This window comes from Helianthus annuus, chromosome 7, assembly GCF_002127325.2.
Source record: "Helianthus annuus cultivar XRQ/B chromosome 7, HanXRQr2.0-SUNRISE, whole genome shotgun sequence".
NCBI classification, from domain to species: Eukaryota; Viridiplantae; Streptophyta; class Magnoliopsida; order Asterales; family Asteraceae; genus Helianthus; species Helianthus annuus.
In genome coordinates, this window is record NC_035439.2 from 26,078,773 (window position 1) to 26,100,651 (window position 21,879).

General features: G+C 40.8%; 1 protein-coding gene across 1 annotated transcript; it reads right to left on the reverse strand.

Annotated features, from left to right (window-relative positions):
- Nucleotides 1-802: 802 nt before the first annotated feature.
- Nucleotides 803-19,919, reverse strand: LOC110866623. The gene is made up of 2 exons (XM_035974878.1): nt 19,362-19,919; nt 803-1,228 (listed from the first exon to the last, which is right to left on the reverse strand). The coding sequence occupies exons 1-2, from the start codon at nt 19,917-19,919 to the stop codon at nt 803-805; spliced, it is 984 nt and encodes a 327-aa protein (XP_035830771.1).
- Between the last annotated feature and the right edge of the window lie 1,960 nt (nt 19,920-21,879).

The following is a 21,879-nucleotide window of genomic DNA, read 5'->3' on the forward strand; positions in this document are numbered from 1 at the left end:
GGTTTTTTATACGTTTTTCATTATCAAGAATCTTCATTCCAACATAGCGTCTCGCACCTATCGGTGTTGAGAACTATATTCTTTAATATTAACTTATTTTCTAATTTCTCTATAATATTCCTATTTGTTAAACGCCACTTCGTACTAAAACTGAATTTTGGTTTAATGTCTATCTCTTTAACTTATGTCAATTACTCATATCCGGGAATTGAAAACAAGAATTTATTTTTTTCCGTTATTATATTGCACGGGGAATCGTAACCAGTCCCCATGCTTAACCCCAAGTGACCCGTAGATTCCTTCACTTTGCCTCGTAAGCTATTTTATTAGATTTTTACCTTTTTAAGGTGAGACCCTATAATTTGTTTCTTTGGATTTGTGACCCGAGGGTCACTTTGGTCCCGTAGACCTTTATATTGATTATAACCCGAGGTTTATAGTGATCCCATGGATCACCTTCTAGTCGTGTCTCTATTTAATTGTATATATATATATATATGTATATATATATATACATACATATACATATGGCGTCAAGGCACCCCCTTTTATGTTTCTGAAATTCATTTGACCTTAACCTTAGTCTAAGGCTACACTCATTTTCTTTTGGCTTATCTTTCCGACTTTATGACTTCTTATGTCGTTTTCGCGTCGGTTTATCCCACTCGTTCCTTTATTTGGTTTATGCCCCTAATTCCTTTCAACTCGTTACCCGCGTTCTTTATCTTAATGTTTTTAATACTTTTGTTTCATTGGTTTTTCATTTTCCTTCCTGTACACTTTTATGACCTATCGCATAGATTCAGTAATATTTCGCACCGGAATCAAATAAAATTTGTGTTAAAATTAAATTCACAAGAAACATACCCGAAACGACATCAGGTTCTATCTTTACTTCGGTTGCGGTTAATTGGAAGGATCGGGCCCTTGCCTTTTGTGCCTCCATCTGCACATCCTTCTCATTCCTTTTCCCGTCCAATTCCGGGCACTCCGACTTTTTATAACCCGGCTGATAGCACTTATAGCACACCGAAACTTTCCCGGGACATAGCGCAGCCGTATGCCCTGTCTTCCTGCATATGGGGCATGGTTTGTCTTTAAAGCGGCATTCGCCCTTGTGCCCCTCTCCACAAACTTTGCAACTTGGTGTTCCACCCTTCGCATCTGTCTCCTTTACCGTCTCGGTTGTTCGAGCCTTCTTTATAGGGCTCAAGTTGACATCCATCGCCTGATGTGCGTTAGGTGTAATATAAATTAGATGAGTATTTAAGCCCTTTTTACACTTTTAGCCAAGTTTTAAATTTATAAAACACGATATTCACTAACACTAAACACACATATGGGCAAGTGCACCCATCGTGGACGTAGTATAGTGTTGGTAAGATACCGAGGTCGTCCAAGGACACAAGAGCTTTTAGTACCGGTTTATCCTCAACGTCTAATCAAATCAAAAAGTGAGAAAAATGTTTTAAACTAAGAAAAATAAAAACTAACTAAATGCTGAAAAATAAAATAAAATAAAAACAGATAGACAAGATGAATCACTTGGATCCGACACGTGTATTAGTATAACCTTTGATTATTTTTGCACTTTTGCACTTGTTTAAGAGATTATCTTAGTTATTGTAGTAGGCCCCTCTTTTGAAGGCGACGTTACCCTCAACCCAGTAGTTTGAGTCAGCAAGGATACAATCCTAAAGGGTCGGATTATTGAAAGATAATGAATTAAGTTATTAATGCAAATTGTGGTAGGCCCCGCTTTTGGCGGTGACGTTACCCTCGGCTAAGTAGTCTGAGTCAGCAGGGATACAGTCCTAAATAGCCGGGTTATAGTATTAATAGTAGTTAACTTATGAGGGGGTCAAAGAGTTTGGATCCCCGCCATCCAATACCTATGGGCATTGAAGGAGATCCTACTAAATTTGACCCAGGTCCCAAGCAGGACCTCTAAACGCTGAACAAGGGCAAGACCCTTACCAAACCGTTCCCTTAACCCCCGACCAGGTAGCCAACATACCTCCATATAGACCGTGGAGATATGAATGGTGAAAATCTTTTATTTTATATAGACAGTAAAATAATGCCAAGACACCACGGACAAACGATAAGGAAAGATCACCTTCAACATAAGTAACTAGTTATTAAAGTCATTAATACAAAACCAAATAAAAAGTGCAAAAGATTAAAAATAAAAAGTATTATACTAAACACTTGTCTTCAGCAAGTGATGTAAGAGACTTAGGCAAACATGGCCTTGATTGTCAAGAACTCTTTCGATCAATCTTGGATCCCGAGACGACTCACACACTCTACGATGGACAATGGATGATGGTGGTGGATGATGGTGTTATGGTGGTGGTGGGTGGTGGATGAAGTGTGAGAGAGGTGGTGTGCCAAGGGATGAGAGAGAATGAAACCAAGCTCCTCTATTTATAGGCTGAAAAGAAGGCTGGACACGGCCCCGTGTCCGCTGGACACGGCCCCGTGCCCGTCTGACATTCTCTCTCTTCATTAATTGTAATTGCGAATTACAATTAATGCGCCTGCTGTACTTTCACCACGCCCCCGTGCCCGCTGGACACGGCCCCGTGGTGGGCAATGGAAGCTTCTACTGGTTTGTCTTTTCTGCTGCTTCCTGGGCACGCCCCCGTGTTCGCTGGACACGGGGCGTGTTCAGACTCTGTTTCTTCTCCTTTGCCTTGGGAGGTGCCGTTGAGGGTCCGGGCAGTCCACTTTTGTTCCTTTTCTTGTATTTATGCTAGAATTAGTTGTCTTTTTGCTTCTTTTGTGATTTTGAGCTTATTTCATCCTGAAAATACAAAAGGAAGACAAAAACACTCTTTTTCCAACATTAGTACTTAAAAAGGGTTAGTTTTATGCCTTAATTGATGTGATTTATATGTTGCATTTTACACACATCAAATACCCCCACACTTGAACTTTTGCTTGTCCTCAAGCAAAACTCTCTAAATGTGGCTTACACTCCCAAATGGAATAGGTAGAAGAGAAGGTTTTTAGCTTGTCCTAGAGTGTCGGGAATCCAAGGTCTTTGTAAGTTTTATTTTTATTTATTTACAATCCTATTCGTTATGATTTAATTTGAACGTTTCATAAGATAAATTACTTATTTGGGCATAACATGCCTTATTAAAATTCCATTTATATACGAGTTCACATACCTCACGGGAGATCACTCAACACTCGGCCGAAGGTGTATATTTTAGTGAATCACTCGAGAGCGGCATGGAACTTACGCCTTCCATAGGCTTGCCAAGCAATCAATCCTTCTCCTTTTTAACTTTTTACCTTTGTAAATATCAAGAGGACTTTTGGGGTGAAGGGTTAGGCTTGGGTTAAAGGTGGGTGGTTGGGTTAGTGGTTAGTAAAAAGGGCGAAAATCGTAAAAAGCGTCGGTTTTCGTGAAATGCCTTGTTTTTAGTGACTTTTTATTTTTTATTTTTTATTTATTTATTTATTTATTTATTTTTTTTTACGTCACATGAAAGGGTAAGTTTACGAAAAACCGAGCTCGTTACTAAAATAAAGGGTGAAAAATAAAAAAGGTTTTTGGTGGGTAAAACGGGTTTTTGGGGTAATGAAATGAAAGGTTTAGGCTCAAAGGGGTTATCTAGGGGGATTTTTGGGTAGGTGATAAAAAAAATGAAAAATAATGGTTTTGAAAGAAAAATGGTTAGTCCTAATGCCTCCATCATTTACTTACTTGGGTTTAAGTTGGTAAGGACCGGGAATGTATCGTCGTGGCAAGTTCTAGATTTGTAAGAACCAAGCGGCTATTCACACAAGAAACGAAAAATGAGCATTTAGTCTAAAGATGTGTATATTTTTATGCTCAATAAAGGCTCAAAACTCACTTTTGTGGGAATGGGTTTTTAATGTGATCAAGTATATATAATCAAATTTTTAACTAAGCTTGTTATGCCGTTTCATAATTTTCTTATGTTGGTTCCTTTTTTATCACGACGCTATCGGTTGTAAACTTGTAAAAATATAACCTTTTTAGAAGTTGTTATTCCCAACTTAAACTAAGACAAGTAAATAAAAAGAATATAAAAAAAAAGTTTTTGAAAAAATTTGGGGTGTTTAGCGGTTCCAATAGAGTTTTGTGTAAGGCTTGTGTTTAGGATTTTGCAAAATTCCAAGGTTTTAGCATCCCCCCCACACTTAAATTACACATTGTCCTCAATGTGTCCAAAAATAATGTTTTTGGTTGATTAGAATGTGTAAAAGTGGGTTTAAAAGCAAAGTTTTGTGTTACTGGCATCCTGGACACGGCCCCGTGTTGACCGGGCACGGCCCCGTGGTCAAGTGCCAGTAACAAAAATTAGAGAATAGAAACAGAAGCCTGGACACGGGGGCGTGTCCGCTGAACACGGCCCGTGTCCAGTTACCTGAACTGGGTGATTTTCTGCAGGGGGCTCAGCACGGGGCCGTGTTGGTTGAGCACGGCCCGTGTTGAGCCTTCTGTGATGGAGATTTTTGTCGGGTTGCTCTGTTCTTCTTGCATGGTTCCATTTTTCTCGTTCCCTTTTTCATCCATTACCACCATGAGTGTGTTTTATTCTGCAAAAACTAAAAGATTAAACTAAACTAGGGATAGATCCGCGGAATGCCTCCGTGGTGCGCCACGTTTATAAGGGTCCTTGGCTAGACCCGATTCGAGGTTATATATCTTCTGAGTGGAGTGCCTTGCTTCCCAAGTTACACCGTCGGAGAGCGGCATCCAAGCTTGAATCAATAAAGGCTGCGCCTTTCGAGGCATTATACGGTAGGAAATGTAGATCTCCTGTTTGTTGGGCGGAAGTAGGAGAGGTCCAATTATCAGGACCAGAGATTGTTTTCCAGACAACGGACAAGATTGTCCAGATCCGGGAACGTCTCAAGGCTGCCCGCGATAGGCAGAAAAGCTACGCCGATCCAAAACGTAAGGATCTTCACTTCGAGGTAGGTGAGAAGGTGTTGCTTAAAGTGTCGCCCTGGAAGGGGGTGATGCGTTTCGGCAAGAAAGGCAAACTGAGTCCGAGGTACATAGGACCTTTTGAGGTCATTGAACGGGTCGGGTCAGTCGCCTATAAGTTGAACTTGCCTGAAGAGCTCAATGGAATTCACAATGTGTTCCACATCTGCAATCTCAAAAAGTGCTTCGCCGATGAATCATTGGTGATTCCACACACAGATGTGCATATAGATGAGAGCTTAAAATTCATAGAAAAACCTTTGTCGATTGAGGATCGACAGGTAAAGAAGCTTCGCAGAAAGCACGTACCGATTGTAAAAGTCAAATGGGATGCTCGTAGAGGTCCTGAATATACGTGGGAAGTCGAAGCTACCATGAAAGAAAAGTACCCCTATTTATTTGAGTAAATCTCGGGTCGAGATTTATTTTAAGGGGGTGAGGATGTAACACCTCGAATTTTTTGTGTCCAATGATGTGTTAACACGTGTCATTTGATTACACGTGGCATCTAAAATAAATAAAGGACTAATTTTGACAAACCTTGGAAGTATATAAATTCGAGGGTTATAAATGTCAACAAGGGTAAATATACTGTATAGTAACCCTAAATAACGCTTGAACCTTCAAACGAATAATTCAAAGATCGTACAGAAGCGAAACGCGAAAGAAAGTGAGAGATTACAAGCTACAAGGGTTAACTGTGTCAACATGTTTAATTATACCTCTGAGTGACCCTTTGACGTTCCCAAGGCTTTGTAACGGTATTACATACTCACTAAAATATAATATATAAATTTCGCGAAGTTTCGTTATGAAACGAGAAAGTTACGATCGAATTCGTAGGAGAAGGGTTAAAAGCGTCAATAATGAAAGTTAAGGCTTTCTGAATAATTAATAAACTAACCGGGGACTTAACAACGCGGGTAAATAACACGAGGTCCTTAGTTGTAATTAACCGAGGGCCAAACCGCAAAGTTACCCCTTCAAACCCGAAAGGTCAGGTAAATCATTACGAAAGATTTCGTTATTAATTACCAGGATTTCGCAATCATGACAAAAGATTTAAAATTTCTGAATTTATAACCTCTCGCGACCCGCGTGAAGGTTAGGGATAAGTTGAGGCGGGCCGCGAGCCTCCTCTTTTACGCGTCTGATCTTTGAATCTTAGGCGACCCGCATTATAAACGCATGGAACTCCCATGCGGGCCGCATTAGACGCCCAGATGCAGAAAGTTGTAACATCTTGCCTTTTGGAGCCTTTGAACGACCAAACAACCAATTAATGGAGCATGGGTGCCCCCTACTCGACCCATATCACTTAGGGACACCTGCCCATGATCCATGATCAAATGTAGACTGAGTTGTGATGATCTTGAGGTCTTGTGAACACTATAAATAAGCACATTTGGTTCATAAGTTCACCACACTTCAAACTCTTCTATCTGATCATTCCAAAGGCCCTCTAGCATTCTCTACTGCTCTCTAAGCAAGTTACCACTTCTGTAAGTCATTCATAACCATTTTGGTCATACATTTCCATAGTTTTAGCCTATAAACACAACCATCGTAACTAACAGTTGTCATTACAATAACTTGCAAATGGTTCAGTCTTATGACGGATCAAAAGTAGTTTTGAGTTGGTATTTATGTGGGTAATAAACCTCTAAAAGGGTTCCCCCTGATCACCACTCTAACTATGTCAAATATCGAGTCATACGTGCGGTTAAAAAGTCAACAGAAAGCTATTTTAGCGATTTATGCATAATCTGTAATGTACATACTAAGAAACCTGTTTTGACACTCATAAAACATGATATTAAGTAAATAAACTTGTTTGCGCTCGTTTGAATCGACCATTTGCTATATTGACCCGGTTCGGAGCCGAATGTCGCAAAAGTTTGACTTTTGCTTTGACTTCAGTTCTGACCCGTTTTAGTGAGGTATAGATATACCTTAGGACTCTCTTAGGACCAGGTTACATGATGGTATAAACCTCTGTGATCGGTTCATGAGTTATCCGAGTCTTTTGCGCATTTCCGTTAATCGCCTAAAAGTTGACCGTAACGGCCTTTATAAAATAAAACGAGTATTTCGGACACGTGAACGGACCAGAACCTTGCTTATCAAATTATAAGCATGTCCTTAAAGTTTCACGTCAATCCGAGGTCTAGAATAAGAGTTATGCTAAATGGCGCATTTAAAGTAAACTTTAGTAATTAACGGCGCAATTAGCATAACACCTATTTAAACCAAGATTTCGTCACCAAAAATTTTACCCACAGTATTAAAATAATATTTTCGGAATTTTAAAGATTTTTAATAATTTTTACCTCGCTCATAACCTACGGTTATGGCTACGGTTCGGTAAATACCGAATATGCCCTTTTCGGCCAAAACATGAGTTCTACAAGGTCTTTTGACCCGATTCCAGTTGCTACTGATTTTAAATAATAAATAAAGTATTTTAAGCTTTATAAGCTGTTCGGGAAACTCAGATTTCCAGTAGAACTCGAAAAGCTCTTTAAAAGTCTTTAAAATGACCGAAAAGCCCCTACGGGGCATAATATTAACTTAAACTCGTCACGGGCATCACGGAAGGTATCCTACTGATACCACAACCTCTTTAAGGCATATTGACTTAGGAAATAAGCGTACGACTCTCATGGTTAACCGTTTCGCCTATTGCGCGCACGGTTCGGCTTATGAAACTAGTTTTCATAAATTAGCCGATACGGGTCAAATTATATTATTTGGACCCCAAAATCCAGAGTGTGAACCATAAACCCATATAAAACAAGTCTCTGAACTTGTTTGGGGAAGAATCACATTCCATTCTCGGTTTTCGCCTTTTCACGCGATTAAACCGTATTCACATAACGGAACCAACCGGTCTAGGCTACGGCCATTATAACGACTCGTTAGGATTCTAAGAGGTTAATTAAAACCTTCGTTCCAGATTAGGAGCCCCAGTAAAAGCTATCGGTGATTTAATCCAAATTAAGGAAATATACTTGCAAAGGTAAATACTTTAACTTATTTCCCCTATATGGGCTTGGGGTACGGTATATTAATACCGCTTGATTGAGCATTATATTCTTCCATCGCTTAGGTGGTTAATTAAATAATATGATCGGCTCATTTAAACAGTTTTGTTTCTTAAAAGCCTTTGGGGGGTTTAATGACCGTTGTCCCGGATATCCTTGGCATCATTTTACGAAATGGCCACGACCATCGACATCCCGGTGTAGGCGTACACCCGGTATATATTGTCGACATTAAATTAAAAGACGTAGCCGTTGGTTTTTATACTACGGTTTTATGCAATGTGGTGTGTCTATAAATCTTTAACCCGGCACGACCCGGGCTACTGAACGCATAAAAGAACATGTAAAACGTTCACAAGATTATTATAATTTTCCCAAGTTATAAAAGAGTTTGTGCCTTGTGCATTCAAATCAATTTTAATAAACATTTTCAAATGTGTCAGTTGAATGTATTTACCAGTGTAAACTGACGTATTTTCCCCAAAAAGATTAAGTGCAGGTACTATACGAAATGGGCTGGTATAGGCGTCCTAAGCATCGTACATAGTCTCGCAAACTCGATGCTGCATCTGAATGAACAATATTTATTACTTTTTGATCCGTTGTGGATATATTCAACTTCTGTAATACATTTGATATTACAACCAGATGTTGAAGTTTATATATTTATCTTAAGCTTCCGCTGTGCATTTATATAATTGTGTGGTTTGACTATATTGTTGCCAACATCGTCACGGTAATCCCCCACCGGGCCCACTAGTGAGACACGTGGAAATCGGGGTGTGACAGGTTGGTATCAGAGCCAACATTGAGTGAATTAAACACTATCCTAATGTGTTTAATCTCAATGACACAATTGCACATACTTGAGTCTGGACAAGAACTTAGGACAAATTCGAATTGTTATTCCAATTTTGTCTTTTCTTTTATTATTGGAATTTAAAGTTTTATAAAGCAGGAAAATGCCACCTGTTATATTCCGAGGAAGAGGAAGGGGAAGAAGAGGCAGAGGAGAAGTCGTGACACATCACGATAACGAAGCTGGACCATCTGGTACAAGACATCCTTCGATGACACGGAGCGAAGAGCCACAACGACGAAGAGATCTTTACGAACCCACGAGGCATTCCACCTCACACAGCTCGACGCCATCCTACCGGCACTCCTTTGGGCCAAACTCAGAGAATGATCCCAACAACCCACAACCTTCCTTCATACCTCTACAACGTTCGGTATCGCACCGAAATCACGACGACCCTACTCCCTACTACATAGGTCAGTTTAATCCAGCTGACTACATACAGGAACCTTCAGGTTTTGTTCCACTAGGGCCACAAGATCATTTCTCCGAGGACCATATGGATGAAGATACTGATCCAACTGAACCTGCGCGTGGTACGCCCACGCATCCGATAGAAGTCTCTGATGGGTCATCCTTCCATGGCACACCCTATCAGTGACTAGACAGTTTCCAAGCGTTGTTTAACCGACACGAGTGGTACTACACGCCACCTCAACAGACATCTCAACAACCGCGACATCCACAGGATCCCTCTGAGGATTCACGCTTTGTGGCAGTTACGCCACCACCTCCGCCATCGGCGCAACCAGTAATACCTGATCCGCCAAGGCGTAGGAGGACAAATGCTCGTATGTCTACACGAGGAGGAGGGGGTATCCACTTCAGCACTCCTCGACATTCTAGTAGTAGCCACTATCCGCCACTACAAGAAGAAGGACCTTCAAGTCCTATACAGGAGGCGAACTCCGCACCAGCTGCACAAAATTCGCCACTATTTGGGTATGACCAACCCATACCTGCTTACACGGGTCCAACAACTTACAACCCGTTCGAACCGTCACAAGCACAATACAACTACGGCTATGAGCGCGACCCATATGTGGTGTCGGCTAGATATAATGCGCGCTACCCTGACGGAGCACATGGAAACATGGGACCACCGGACTACTCAGCTCATGGGTATCCAATACCTCCCAGACCTCCAGTTCCGCATCAAGCGCCACAACCACGTTTCTCTCCTCCTGAACAGGAAGAAATACTCCACCGACTAGATCGTGTGGAGAGAGAGTTCGAGGAAGAGAAAAAGAGCCACCGAGGATTTCTCAAAGGCTTGGCGAACCTACTAAAGGGCAAAAAGAAGAAACGTGACCATTAGCCCTTAATAGTTGTACTAATGTAATTTCTACTTTGAAATAAGTCCCTGCGTGGACACTTATCGTATTTCAGTCCCTACGTGGACTTATCTTTTAAGTCCTTGCATGGACATTTATCTTATGTTAGTCCCTGCGTGGACTTGTCACTTATTTTATACCTCTAAGGAGGTATGTACTATTTGAAAGACCCGTTTAGGGCAATATGTAATTGTATTTGAGATTATGGAATGTATGTTATGAGTTTTGTTTTAGTATGTATAAAATAAATCAAAACCATTCCTTTTATATTGATCTGCCTAGATAAAGAATCTTAAAAGGTGAAACCTAGCTTGGTGTCTTTTAAGATCCAGTCAAGATGGTACGACCTAATTGAAAAGATTCTGATTCCCTGTTAACCTCTGTACGCATGTTAACAATCATGGCAGATGTGATTCGTTAAAATCACGCACGTCATTCTTATACAATAATCCTTTAAGGAATTCAAAACCCAACTAAATGATTTATAAATCGTGGGTTAAATCACCAATGAAGGTGATCAATATTATTAAAACGTCCATTAGTGATGTAGTGCCTACGGGCCAATATTATTAAAACATCCATTAGTGATGTAGTGCCTACGGGCCAATACTATTAAAACATCCATTAGTGATGTAGTGCCTACGGGCCAGTATTATAAAAACATCCATTAGTGATGTAGTGCCTACGGGCCAACCTTATTAAAACATCCATTAGAGATGTAGTGCCTACGGGCCAACCATATTAAAACATCCATTAGAGGTGTAGTGCCTATGGGCCGTAATAATTGTCTTATAACGACAAAAGGCAGTGGTGGTCTATGACTCCCTGTCAGAAAGAGATAAAAGAACTACGGTTCAAATCTCTATGCCTTTGATTCTCTGAAATCTCGGCTAAAATTATAAAACATCCTCGTGATTAGGCTTTATGCCGCCAATACTATTTATATAGTTGAAATAGGATATATTCAAATCCTAATATGTAATGAAATAATAAGTTAACCAAATATGGTCTCTGTACCATGGTTGACAAATTGTCATAAAAGACAATTATATAATAATCTCCTGAATAAAATTTTGTTATCTTCTGTAACAGATTCAAGTTACAATGGCGGATCCCAACGGAGAGAATAGCCATACTAATGAAGATGACTATGACAATACGCCAGTGCATTTGACAGGCGCACAACTGAAGGCTCTGATTGACAATGCTGTTCAGGCAGCTCTTGATCGTCAATATACTGAGTCCCAAGGCAGAACCGTGTCAAAACCACCCTCTAAACCAAAGACACACTCCAAACCACCCTCTGAACCCAAGAAAGATGACGACAAACACTCGTCCACTGAGAACAGCGTTCATTGCGATAGGGAATATACTGATGCATCAAATGCTAAGGGTTGCACCTACAAATACTTTGTATCTTGTAAGCCCCGGGAATTTACGGGGGAGAAAGGTGCTGTTGATTGTATCACCTGGCTAGATGAGATGGACACTATTGTGGACATCAGCGGGTGTGCAGAGAGGGATGTGGTGAAGTATGTGTCCCAGTCATTTAAGGGCGAGGCCCTGGCATGGTGGAGGGCATTGGTGCAGGCATCTGGTAAGTCTGCTTTGTACGAGATGACATGGGAGGAATTTATTGCTCTCATTAAGGAAAACTACTGCCCTCAGCATGAGGTTGAGAAGATCGAGGCTGACTTTGTGTCACTGGTGATGACGAACCTGGACTGCCAGGCATATTTGACGAGTTTCAATACAATGTCTCGTCTGGTCCCATACCTTGTGACACCAGAACCTCGAAGAATCGCCCGTTTCATTGAGGGCTTGGAGCCCGCAATAAAGGCGAGTGTAAAGGCCTCTCGGCCGACGACCTTCAGGTCAGTTACTGACCTCTCCTTGTCTCTCACCTTAGACGCTGTCCGTCTGAGGACACTAAGGAACAAGGAGGCTGAGAAGAGAAAACGTGAGGATGATACCTCACGAAGATCAGGGAAGAAGCACCGTGGAAACGGTGAAGGCAAAAGAGGGTCAGAGGCGAAGAAAGATGGGCAAGCTGGTGAAAGGCCCAACTGCAAAATCTGCAAGAAACCCCACTCTGGGAAATGTAGATTTGCATCGAACTCACAGTCGCAATCAAAGACTCCTTCCTGTGGACTATGCAAGTCCAAGGATCATAAGACTGTGGAGTGCAAAAAGATCAAGGATGCAACCTGCTATGGTTGTAACGAAAAGGGGCACATCAAGAGTAACTGCCCTAAGTATGCCAAGAAGGCGGAAGAGACCAAGAAGTCAAATGCGAGAGTTTTTCGCATGGATGCAAAGGAAGCGGTCCAGAACGACAACGTGCTTACAGGTACTTTTCTCGTAAATAATATATTTGCAAGAGTACTATTCGATTCTGGCGCTGATTAATCCTTTGTAGACCAGAAATTTTGCCAACTACTAAATATGCCTATCAAAACCCTTGATGCGAAATACGAAGTAGAGCTAGCAGACGGCACGATAGAAACCGTCTCCACTGTCTTAGAGGGATGTGAAATATCCATTAAGAACCATTCTTTTCCTCTATCTCTACTTCCTTTCAAACTAGCGGGTTTCGACATAGTCCTAGGCATGGACTGGTTATCCCGTAATCAGGCCCAAATCATTTGCGGCAAGAGGCATATAGTGCTAAAGACTCCGAGTGGTGAATCTCTTACCATTCGAGGAGATACGCAGTACGGGTTACCCGAGGACGTATCTATGCTCAAAGCTTCAAGGTGTTTAAACAGAGGTTGCGTAATTTACCTGGCTCAGGTGATAATAGAAGAACCTAAGCCAAAGATCGAGGATCTTCCTGTCATTTCTGAATACCCCGAGGTTTTTCCCGAAGAACTACCTGGTTTGCCACCAGATAGACAAGTGGAGTTCAGAATAGACATCATTCCTGGAGCGGCTCCGATAGCAAGAGCACCTTACAGATTAGCTCCGACGGAAATGAAAGAACTGAGGACCCAGTTGGATGAACTGCTGGCGAAGGGTTTTATCAGACCTAGTTCATCTCCCTGGGGAGCTCCTGTCCTGTTTGTAAAGAAGAAGGACGGATCAATGCGGTTGTGCATTGATTACCGTGAGCTGAACAAAGTTACCATAAAGAATAGATATCCTTTGCCACGGATCGATGATCTGTTCGATCAGCTGCAAGGAGCGAGCTACTTTTCGAAGATCGACATAAGGTCGGGCTATCATCAGCTAAGGGTCAGAGATGAAGATGTACATAAGACAGCATTTAGGACTCGCTATGGTCATTACGAGTTCCTAGTGATGCCTTTTGGGCTCACAAATGCACCGGCTGCGTTCATGGATCTCATGAATCGCGTCTGCAAGCCGTATTTGGACAAATTTGTCATAGTCTTCATCGACGATATCCTTATATATTCCAAGAACCAAGCTGACCACGAGAAGCACCTCCGTTGCATTCTCGAATTACTACAGCGTGAGAAACTCTACGCCAAATTCTCGAAATGTGAATTCTGGCTACGGGAGGTTCAGTTTTTAGGTCACGTTGTGAGTGAGCGTGGTATCCAGGTGGATCCCGCTAAGGTAGAGGCGGTCATGAACTGGCAAGAGCCAAAGACGCCTACCGAAATTCGTAGTTTCCTAGGTTTAGCAGGATACTACAGGAGGTTTATTGAAAATTTTTCAAGGATTGCTGCGCCCTTGACTTCCTTGACCAAGAAGAAAGAAAAGTACATTTGGGGCCCAAAGCAGCAAGAGTCCTTCGAAATACTGAAGCAAAAGCTAAGCAACGCACCTGTGCTGACATTACTAGAAGGTACAGATGAATTCGTAGTTTACTGCGATGCATCACACACGGGCATGGGGTGTGTGCTTATGCAGAAGGGCAAGGTGATTGCCTACGCTTCACGACAATTAAAGGTGCATGAAAAGAATTACACCACCCATGATTTGGAGTTGGGTGCCGTTGTATTTGCACTAAAATTGTGGAGGCATTACCTTTATGGTATTAAATTTGTGATCTATTCTGATCACAAAAGCCTCCAGCACCTGTTCAACCAGAAGGAGTTGAACATGAGGCAGCGCTGTTGGATGGAAACCTTGAATGACTATGATTGCGAGATCAGGTACCATCCCGGCAAAGCGAATGTAGTCGCCGATGCCTTGAGCAGAAAAGAAAGGGTAAAACCTATTCGAATCAATGCCAAAAGCATTGAGGTCAAGAACAATTTAATTGAAAAGGTATTAGCTGCACAGCGAGAGGCTGTGTTGGAAGCTAATTATCCTAATGAAAAGCTGGGAGTAACTGAGGAGCAGTTGACTCTTAGCAAGGATGGAATCCTTAGATTGAACGGACGTATATGGGTTCCAATTTATGGAGGACTACGAGATGTTATCCTCCAGGAAGCCCATAGTTCCAAATACTCAGTCCATCCTGGTGCAGACAAAATGTACCAAGACTTAAAGGCAAATTATTGGTGGATAGGCTTGAAAAAGTCTGTAGCCGCCCATGTAGCAAAGTGCTTGACTTGTGCTCAAGTCAAAGCCGAGCACCAAAAGCCGTCTGGCTTGCTACAACAGCCTGAACTTCCCGAGTGGAAGTGGGAATGCGTAACTATGGACTTCATAACCAAGCTACCCAAAACCAGGAAAGGAAACGATACAATATGGGTCATAGTCGATAGGCTGACTAAATCAGCTCATTTTCTACCCATCAAGGAGACGAATAGCTCCGATATGTTAGCCCAACTTTATGTAGATAAGATTGTAGCCTTACACGGCATACCTGTGTCTATTATCTCCGACAGGGATACTAGATACACGTCTCATTTCTGGAAAAGTTTCCAGCAATCTTTGGGCACGCGTTTGAACTTCAGTACGGCTTACCATCCACAGACGGACGGTCAGAGTGAGCGTACCATCCAAACGCTAGAAGACATGCTTCGTGCGTGTGCGATCGATTTAGGTGGTAACTGGGATAAGAACCTACCCCTAATCGAATTCTCCTACAATAATAGCTACCACACCAGCATAAAGGCTGCGCCTTTCGAGGCATTATGCGGTAGGAAATGTAGATCGCCTGTTTGTTGGGCGGAAGTAGGAGAGGTCCAATTATCAGGACCAGAGATTGTTTTCCAGAAAACGGACAAGATTGTCCAGATCCGGGAACGTCTCAAGGCTGCCCGCGATAGGCAGAAAAGCTACGCCGATCCAAAACGTAAGGATCTTCACTTCGAGGTAGGTGAGAAGGTGTTGCTTAAAGTGTCACCCTGGAAGGGGGTGATGCGTTTCGGCAAGAAAGGCAAACTGAGTCCGAGATACATAGGACCTTTTGAGGTCATTGAACGGGTCGGGTCAGTCGCCTATAAGTTGAACTTGCCTGAAGAGCTCAATGGAATTCACAATGTGTTCCACATCTGCAATCTCAAAAAGTGCTTCGCCGATGAATCATTGGTGATTCCACACACAGATGTGCATATAGATGAGAGCTTAAAATTCATAGAAAAACCTTTGTCGATTGAGGATCGACAGGTAAAGAAGCTTCGCAGAAAGCACGTACCGATTGTAAAAGTCAAATGGGATGCTCGTAGAGGTCCTGAATATACGTGGGAAGTCGAAGCTACCATGAAAGAAAAGTACCCCTATTTATTTGAGTAAATCTCGGGTCGAGATTTATTTTAAGGGGGTGAGGATGTAACACCTCGAATTTTTTGTGTCCAATGATGTGTTAACACGTGTCATTTGATTACACGTGGCATCTAAAATAAATAAAGGACTAATTTTGACAAACCTTGGAAGTATATAAATTCGAGGGTTATAAATGTCAACAAGGGTAAATATACTGTATAGTAACCCTAAATAACGCTTGAACCTTCAAACGAATAATTCAAAGATCGTACAGAAGCGAAACGCGAAAGAAAGTGAGAGATTACAAGCTACAAGGGTTAACTGTGTCAACATGTTTAATTATACCTCTGAGTGACCCTTTGACGTTCCCAAGGCTTTGTAACGGTATTACATACTCACTAAAATATAATATATAAATTTCGCGAAGTTTCGTTATGAAACGAGAAAGTTACGATCGAATTCGTAGGAGAAGGGTTAAAAGCGTCAATAATGAAAGTTAAGGCTTTCTGAATAATTAATAAACTAACCGGGGACTTAACAACGCGGGTAAATAACACGAGGTCCTTAGTTGTAATTAACCGAGGGCCAAACCGCAAAGTTACCCCTTCAAACCCGAAAGGTCAGGTAAATCATTACGAAAGATTTCGTTATTAATTACCAGGATTTCGCAATCATGACAAAAGATTTAAAATTTCTGAATTTATAACCTCTCGCGACCCGCGTGAAGGTTAGGGATAAGTTGAGGCGGGCCGCGAGCCTCCTCTTTTACGCGTCTGATCTTTGAATCTTAGGCGACCCGCATTATAAACGCATGGAACTCCCATGCGGGCCGCATTAGACGCCCAGATGCAGAAAGTTGTAACATCTTGCCTTTTGGAGCCTTTGAACGACCAAACAACCAATTAATGGAGCATGGGTGCCCCCTACTCGACCCATATCACTTAGGGACACCTGCCCATGATCCATGATCAAATGTAGACTGAGTTGTGATGATCTTGAGGTCTTGTGAACACTATAAATAAGCACATTTGGTTCATAAGTTCACCACACTTCAAACTCTTCTATCTGATCATTCCAAAGGCCCTCTAGCATTCTCTACTGCTCTCTAAGCAAGTTACCACTTCTGTAAGTCATTCATAACCATTTTGGTCATACATTTCCATAGTTTTAGCCTATAAACACAACCATCGTAACTAACGGTTGTCATTACAATAACTTGCAAATGGTTCAGTCTTATGACGGATCAAAAGTAGTTTTGAGTTGGTATTTATGTGGGTAATAAACCTCTAAAAGGGTTCCCCCTGATCACCACTCTAACTATGTCAAATATCGAGTCATACGTGCGGTTAAAAAGTCAACAGAAAGCTATTTTAGCGATTTATGCATAATCTGTAATGTACATACTAAGAAACCTGTTTTGACACTCATAAAACATGATATTAAGTAAATAAACTTGTTTGCGCTCGTTTGAATCGACCATTTGCTATATTGACCCGGTTCGGAGCCGAATGTCGCAAAAGTTTGACTTTTGCTTTGACTTCAGTTCTGACCCGTTTTAGTGAGGTATAGATATACCTTAGGACTCTCTTAGGACCAGGTTACATGATGGTATAAACCTCTGTGATCGGTTCATGAGTTATCCGAGTCTTTTGCGCATTTCCGTTAATCGCCTAAAAGTTGACCGTAACGGCCTTTATAAAATAAAACGAGTATTTCGGACACGTGAACGGACCAGAACCTTGCTTATCAAATTATAAGCATGTCCTTAAAGTTTCACGTCAATCCGAGGTCTAGAATAAGAGTTATGCTAAATGGCGCATTTAAAGTAAACTTTAGTAATTAACGGCGCAATTAGCATAACACCTATTTAAACCAAGATTTCGTCACCAAAACTTTTACCCACAGTATTAAAATAATATTTTGGGAATTTTAAAGATTTTTAATAATTTTTACCTCGCTCATAACCTACGGTTATGGCTACGGTTCGGTAAATACCGAATATGCCCTTTTCGGCCAAAACATGAGTTCTACAAGGTCTTTTGACCCGATTCCAGTTGCTACTGATTTTAAATAATAAATAAAGTATTTTAAGCTTTATAAGCTGTTCGGGAAACTCAGATTTCCAGTAGAACTCGAAAAGCTCTTTAAAAGTCTTTAAAATGACCGAAAAGCCCCTACGGGGCATAATATTAACTTAAACTCGTTACGGGCATCACGGAAGGTATCCTACTGATACCACAACCTCTTTAAGGCATATTGATTTAGGAAATAAGCGTACGAATCTCATGGTTAACCGTTTCGCCTATTGCGCGCACGGTTCGGCTTATGAAACTAGTTTTCATAAATTAGCCGATACGGGTCAAATTATATTATTTGGACCCCAAAATCCAGAGTGTGAACCATAAACCCATATAAAACAAGTCTCTGAACTTGTTTGGGACAGAATCACATTCCATTCTCGGTTTTCGCCTTTTCACGCGATTAAACCGTATTCACATAACGGAACCAACCGGTCTAGGCTACGGCCATTATAACGACTCGTTAGGATTCTAAGAGGTTAATTAAAACCTTCGTTCCAGATTAGGAGCCCCAGTAAAAGCTATCGGTGATTTAATCCAAATTAAGGAAATATACTTGCAAAGGTAAATACTTTAACTTATTTCCCCTATATGGGCTTGGGGTACGGTATATTAATACCGCTTGATTGAGCATTATATTCTTCCATCGCTTAGGTGGTTAATTAAATAATATGATCGGCTCATTTAAACAGTTTTGTTTCTTAAAAGCCTTTGGGGGGTTTAATGACCGTTGTCCCGGATATCCTTGGCATCATTTTACGAAATGGCCACGACCATCGACATCCCGGTGTAGGCGTACACCCGGTATATATTGTCGACATTAAATTAAAAGACGTAGCCGTTGGTTTTTATACTACGGTTTTACGCAATGTGGTGTGTCTATAAATCTTTAACCCGGCACGACCCGGGCTACTGAACGCATAAAAGAACAGGTAAAACGTTCAAAAGATTATTATAATTTTCCCAAGTTATAAAAGAGTTTGTGCCTTGTGCATTCAAATCAGTTTTAATAAACATTTTCAAATGTGTCAGTTGAATGTATTTACCAGTGTAAACTGACGTATTTTCCCCAAAAAGATTAAGTGCAGGTACTATACGAAATGGGCTGGTATAGGCGTCCTAAGCATCGTACATAGTCTCGCAAACTCGATGCTGCATCTGAATGAACAATATTTATTACTTTTTGATCCGCTGTGGATATATTCAACTTCTGTAATACATTTGATATTACAACCAGAGGTTGAAGTTTATGTATTTATCTTAAGCTTCCGCTGTGCATTTATATAATTGTGTGGTTTGACTATATTGTTGCCAACATCGTCACGGTAATCCCCCACCGGGCCCACTGGTGAGACACGTGGAAATCGGGGTGTGACAAATAATAATATATTTTCTGCTCCTCGGTAGTTACTAGCTCATCGCAGAATCTCAGCTTATCCATAAAAATACCGTGATTTTATCAATCGTTTCACCCTTTTGCCTTAACTGGATGAATTCCTCCTTGATTTTGTTGATGACCGCCTTGGGACTGTGGTGTTTAAGGAATGGTACCTTAAACTCGTCCCACGTCATAACCCTTGCCGCTTCGGCTCCAATCTCCTTCTTTTTGTTATCCCACCAATCCTTGGCTTGACCCCTTAATTGACCCGTTCCGTAAGCCACATAATCGCTTACGTCACAATGGGTCCTTTCAAATACCCCATCGACATCACTTAACCACCTTTGGCATATTATCGGGTCGACCTCCCCGTTGTAGATTGGCGGTTTACACGCCATGAATTCTTTGTACGAACACCCTTTGCGTTCTCCCGATTTTTCTTTTATAAGGTTGACACTATCTTCCAACCTTTTGACCCGTTCTTCAACTAATGATAACACCATGTTTTGTATTTTGTCTATAAACCCGGATAGACTACCTTCAATTGCCTTCCCCACTTCTTCAGCAATAATCTCTTTCATTTGTTCGGTGCTTGTCTGCACCGGATCATCATCATTTCTTTCCGACATCTTGAAACTGAAATGTTTACATTAAATGTTAAACATTTCATTTGAAACATAACTTTATTTGTTTCGGCTTAGCCAAGTTCCTAACTTGCTTTAACCGTTCACTTTTAGTACACTTTCCGGGTTTGAGTGAAGTAACACACTCTTCCCATGCACATCCATTCACATCTCGTTTCTTACACAAGGTATAATCTATTAAAATAATAAGTTAATTCTTACCGGACGATCGATCAAGCTTGAACCGAACACTTTGTTAACAACCTTAAGCTCTGATACCAACTTGTAACACCCGTCTAATTTTAATCGAATTTATCAACAATTTATATCATTTTAGATGAAAAGGTCTAGTTATAACCTAGATTTCATAAGTAAAGTTCAACAGTAGCAAAGCTTAGCCAACTAACGACTAAGTCAAAATATTCAAAAGTTGTTTAGCAATTTGATTACACCCCCTAAACAAAGTCTATCAAAGGTTAAAACATAGCGGAAGCTTCAAAAGTCGTGTTCGGTTCTTGGACATTTGCTTGATCGCCATCCGTAAGTTCACCATAGTCACCTAAAGTCAAAACCACATCAAATGTTAGTTTTGATCAAGTTAAATTGGATACAAACAAGTTCCAAGAGTCAACAACCAAGAAAAATAAAAAAAATTTCCGGAAGGGGGGCGTCGCGTGACGCCAAGGCCCCTCGCGTCACGCCTAGCCCCTATTTTCTCAGAATGTTTATTTCTTTGATGCTGCAGATTCCCAGCTCAAATTTATCCAAGTTCCTACTTAAATTGGCCATAACTTTTGACTCGTAAGTCCGTTTTAAGTGATTCTTTTTCCTATGCGTCTGTAATTTCATTACCGACATGTCTATTACAAATTTCATATCGAAAAATTTGTTCATGGACCGAAAGACTATATGTCTATATGCAAATATTCGACCCATTCTAACTTAGCCATTTTACTACCATTTAACTAGTAAACCTAAGGCGCTTTTTACCCAAACTCCGGGGCTTATTATCACTGGCACTTCATTACCAAACCTATGGCTTCGTACTCTTGGGACCATTTCCGCCACTTCTTTCTGCTTACAATATTAATATTACAAAGTATCATTATTCGACCCGTTTGGTCCATCTACGGAAAAATCCTCCATTTTGATGACTACCAAACGACTACAAACCAATTCTTAACCTACGGATTTAAGTAACGTATATGTTTGCTACAACCAACACAATTTTTATCAACAACGCATAGTTTAACAACAATTCATCAATGTAACGTATCAAGTTACATACTTGCATAATTCATCAACGTTGGTTTCTAACCATAATTACCCATTCTCGGGCTTTTCAACCTTAGCGTATCACGCCCATTCCATGGTTTACGCTATTATAACTCAAACTTAATGAGTGATGTTTAAGTCACTTCGAACACTACCATTTTGACCATTATTCGACCCGTTTGGTTGTCGAGTGAACTTCGTCACTTCTATGACATACCAAACTTGCATTTGACACTACAATTTCATTAACATTTCTAAGACTATTGTTTATGCATAATGTAACGAAACCAAAAGTTACGTACCTTAGAGAACACCCTTCAACGCATATCTCCTCCTCCGGCTTATCCGCTAGAAGATCCGGATTCTTTTCCTAAAGAGTTCAATTCAACTTCAATTTAGAACCCTTTTTGTAGTTAATAACACACAATTTGCCACACTAGTCAATTATGCGTTTTTATCCGATTTCTAACATATTAGTCCCCACTTAGGCATTTCAACAAACACTTAGCGGGTTGGATTTTCATATAAATAAAACCAAGTTCACGACATGAATTTCTCATCTAATTCCACTTCAATCATGCAATTTACACAAATTTAACATTTATATTGCAAAGATTACTTACTAAAACTCAGGTTATACTAGAACAAGAATCATAATTCTAGTGTTTATCAAGTTTCTACTAACATATTA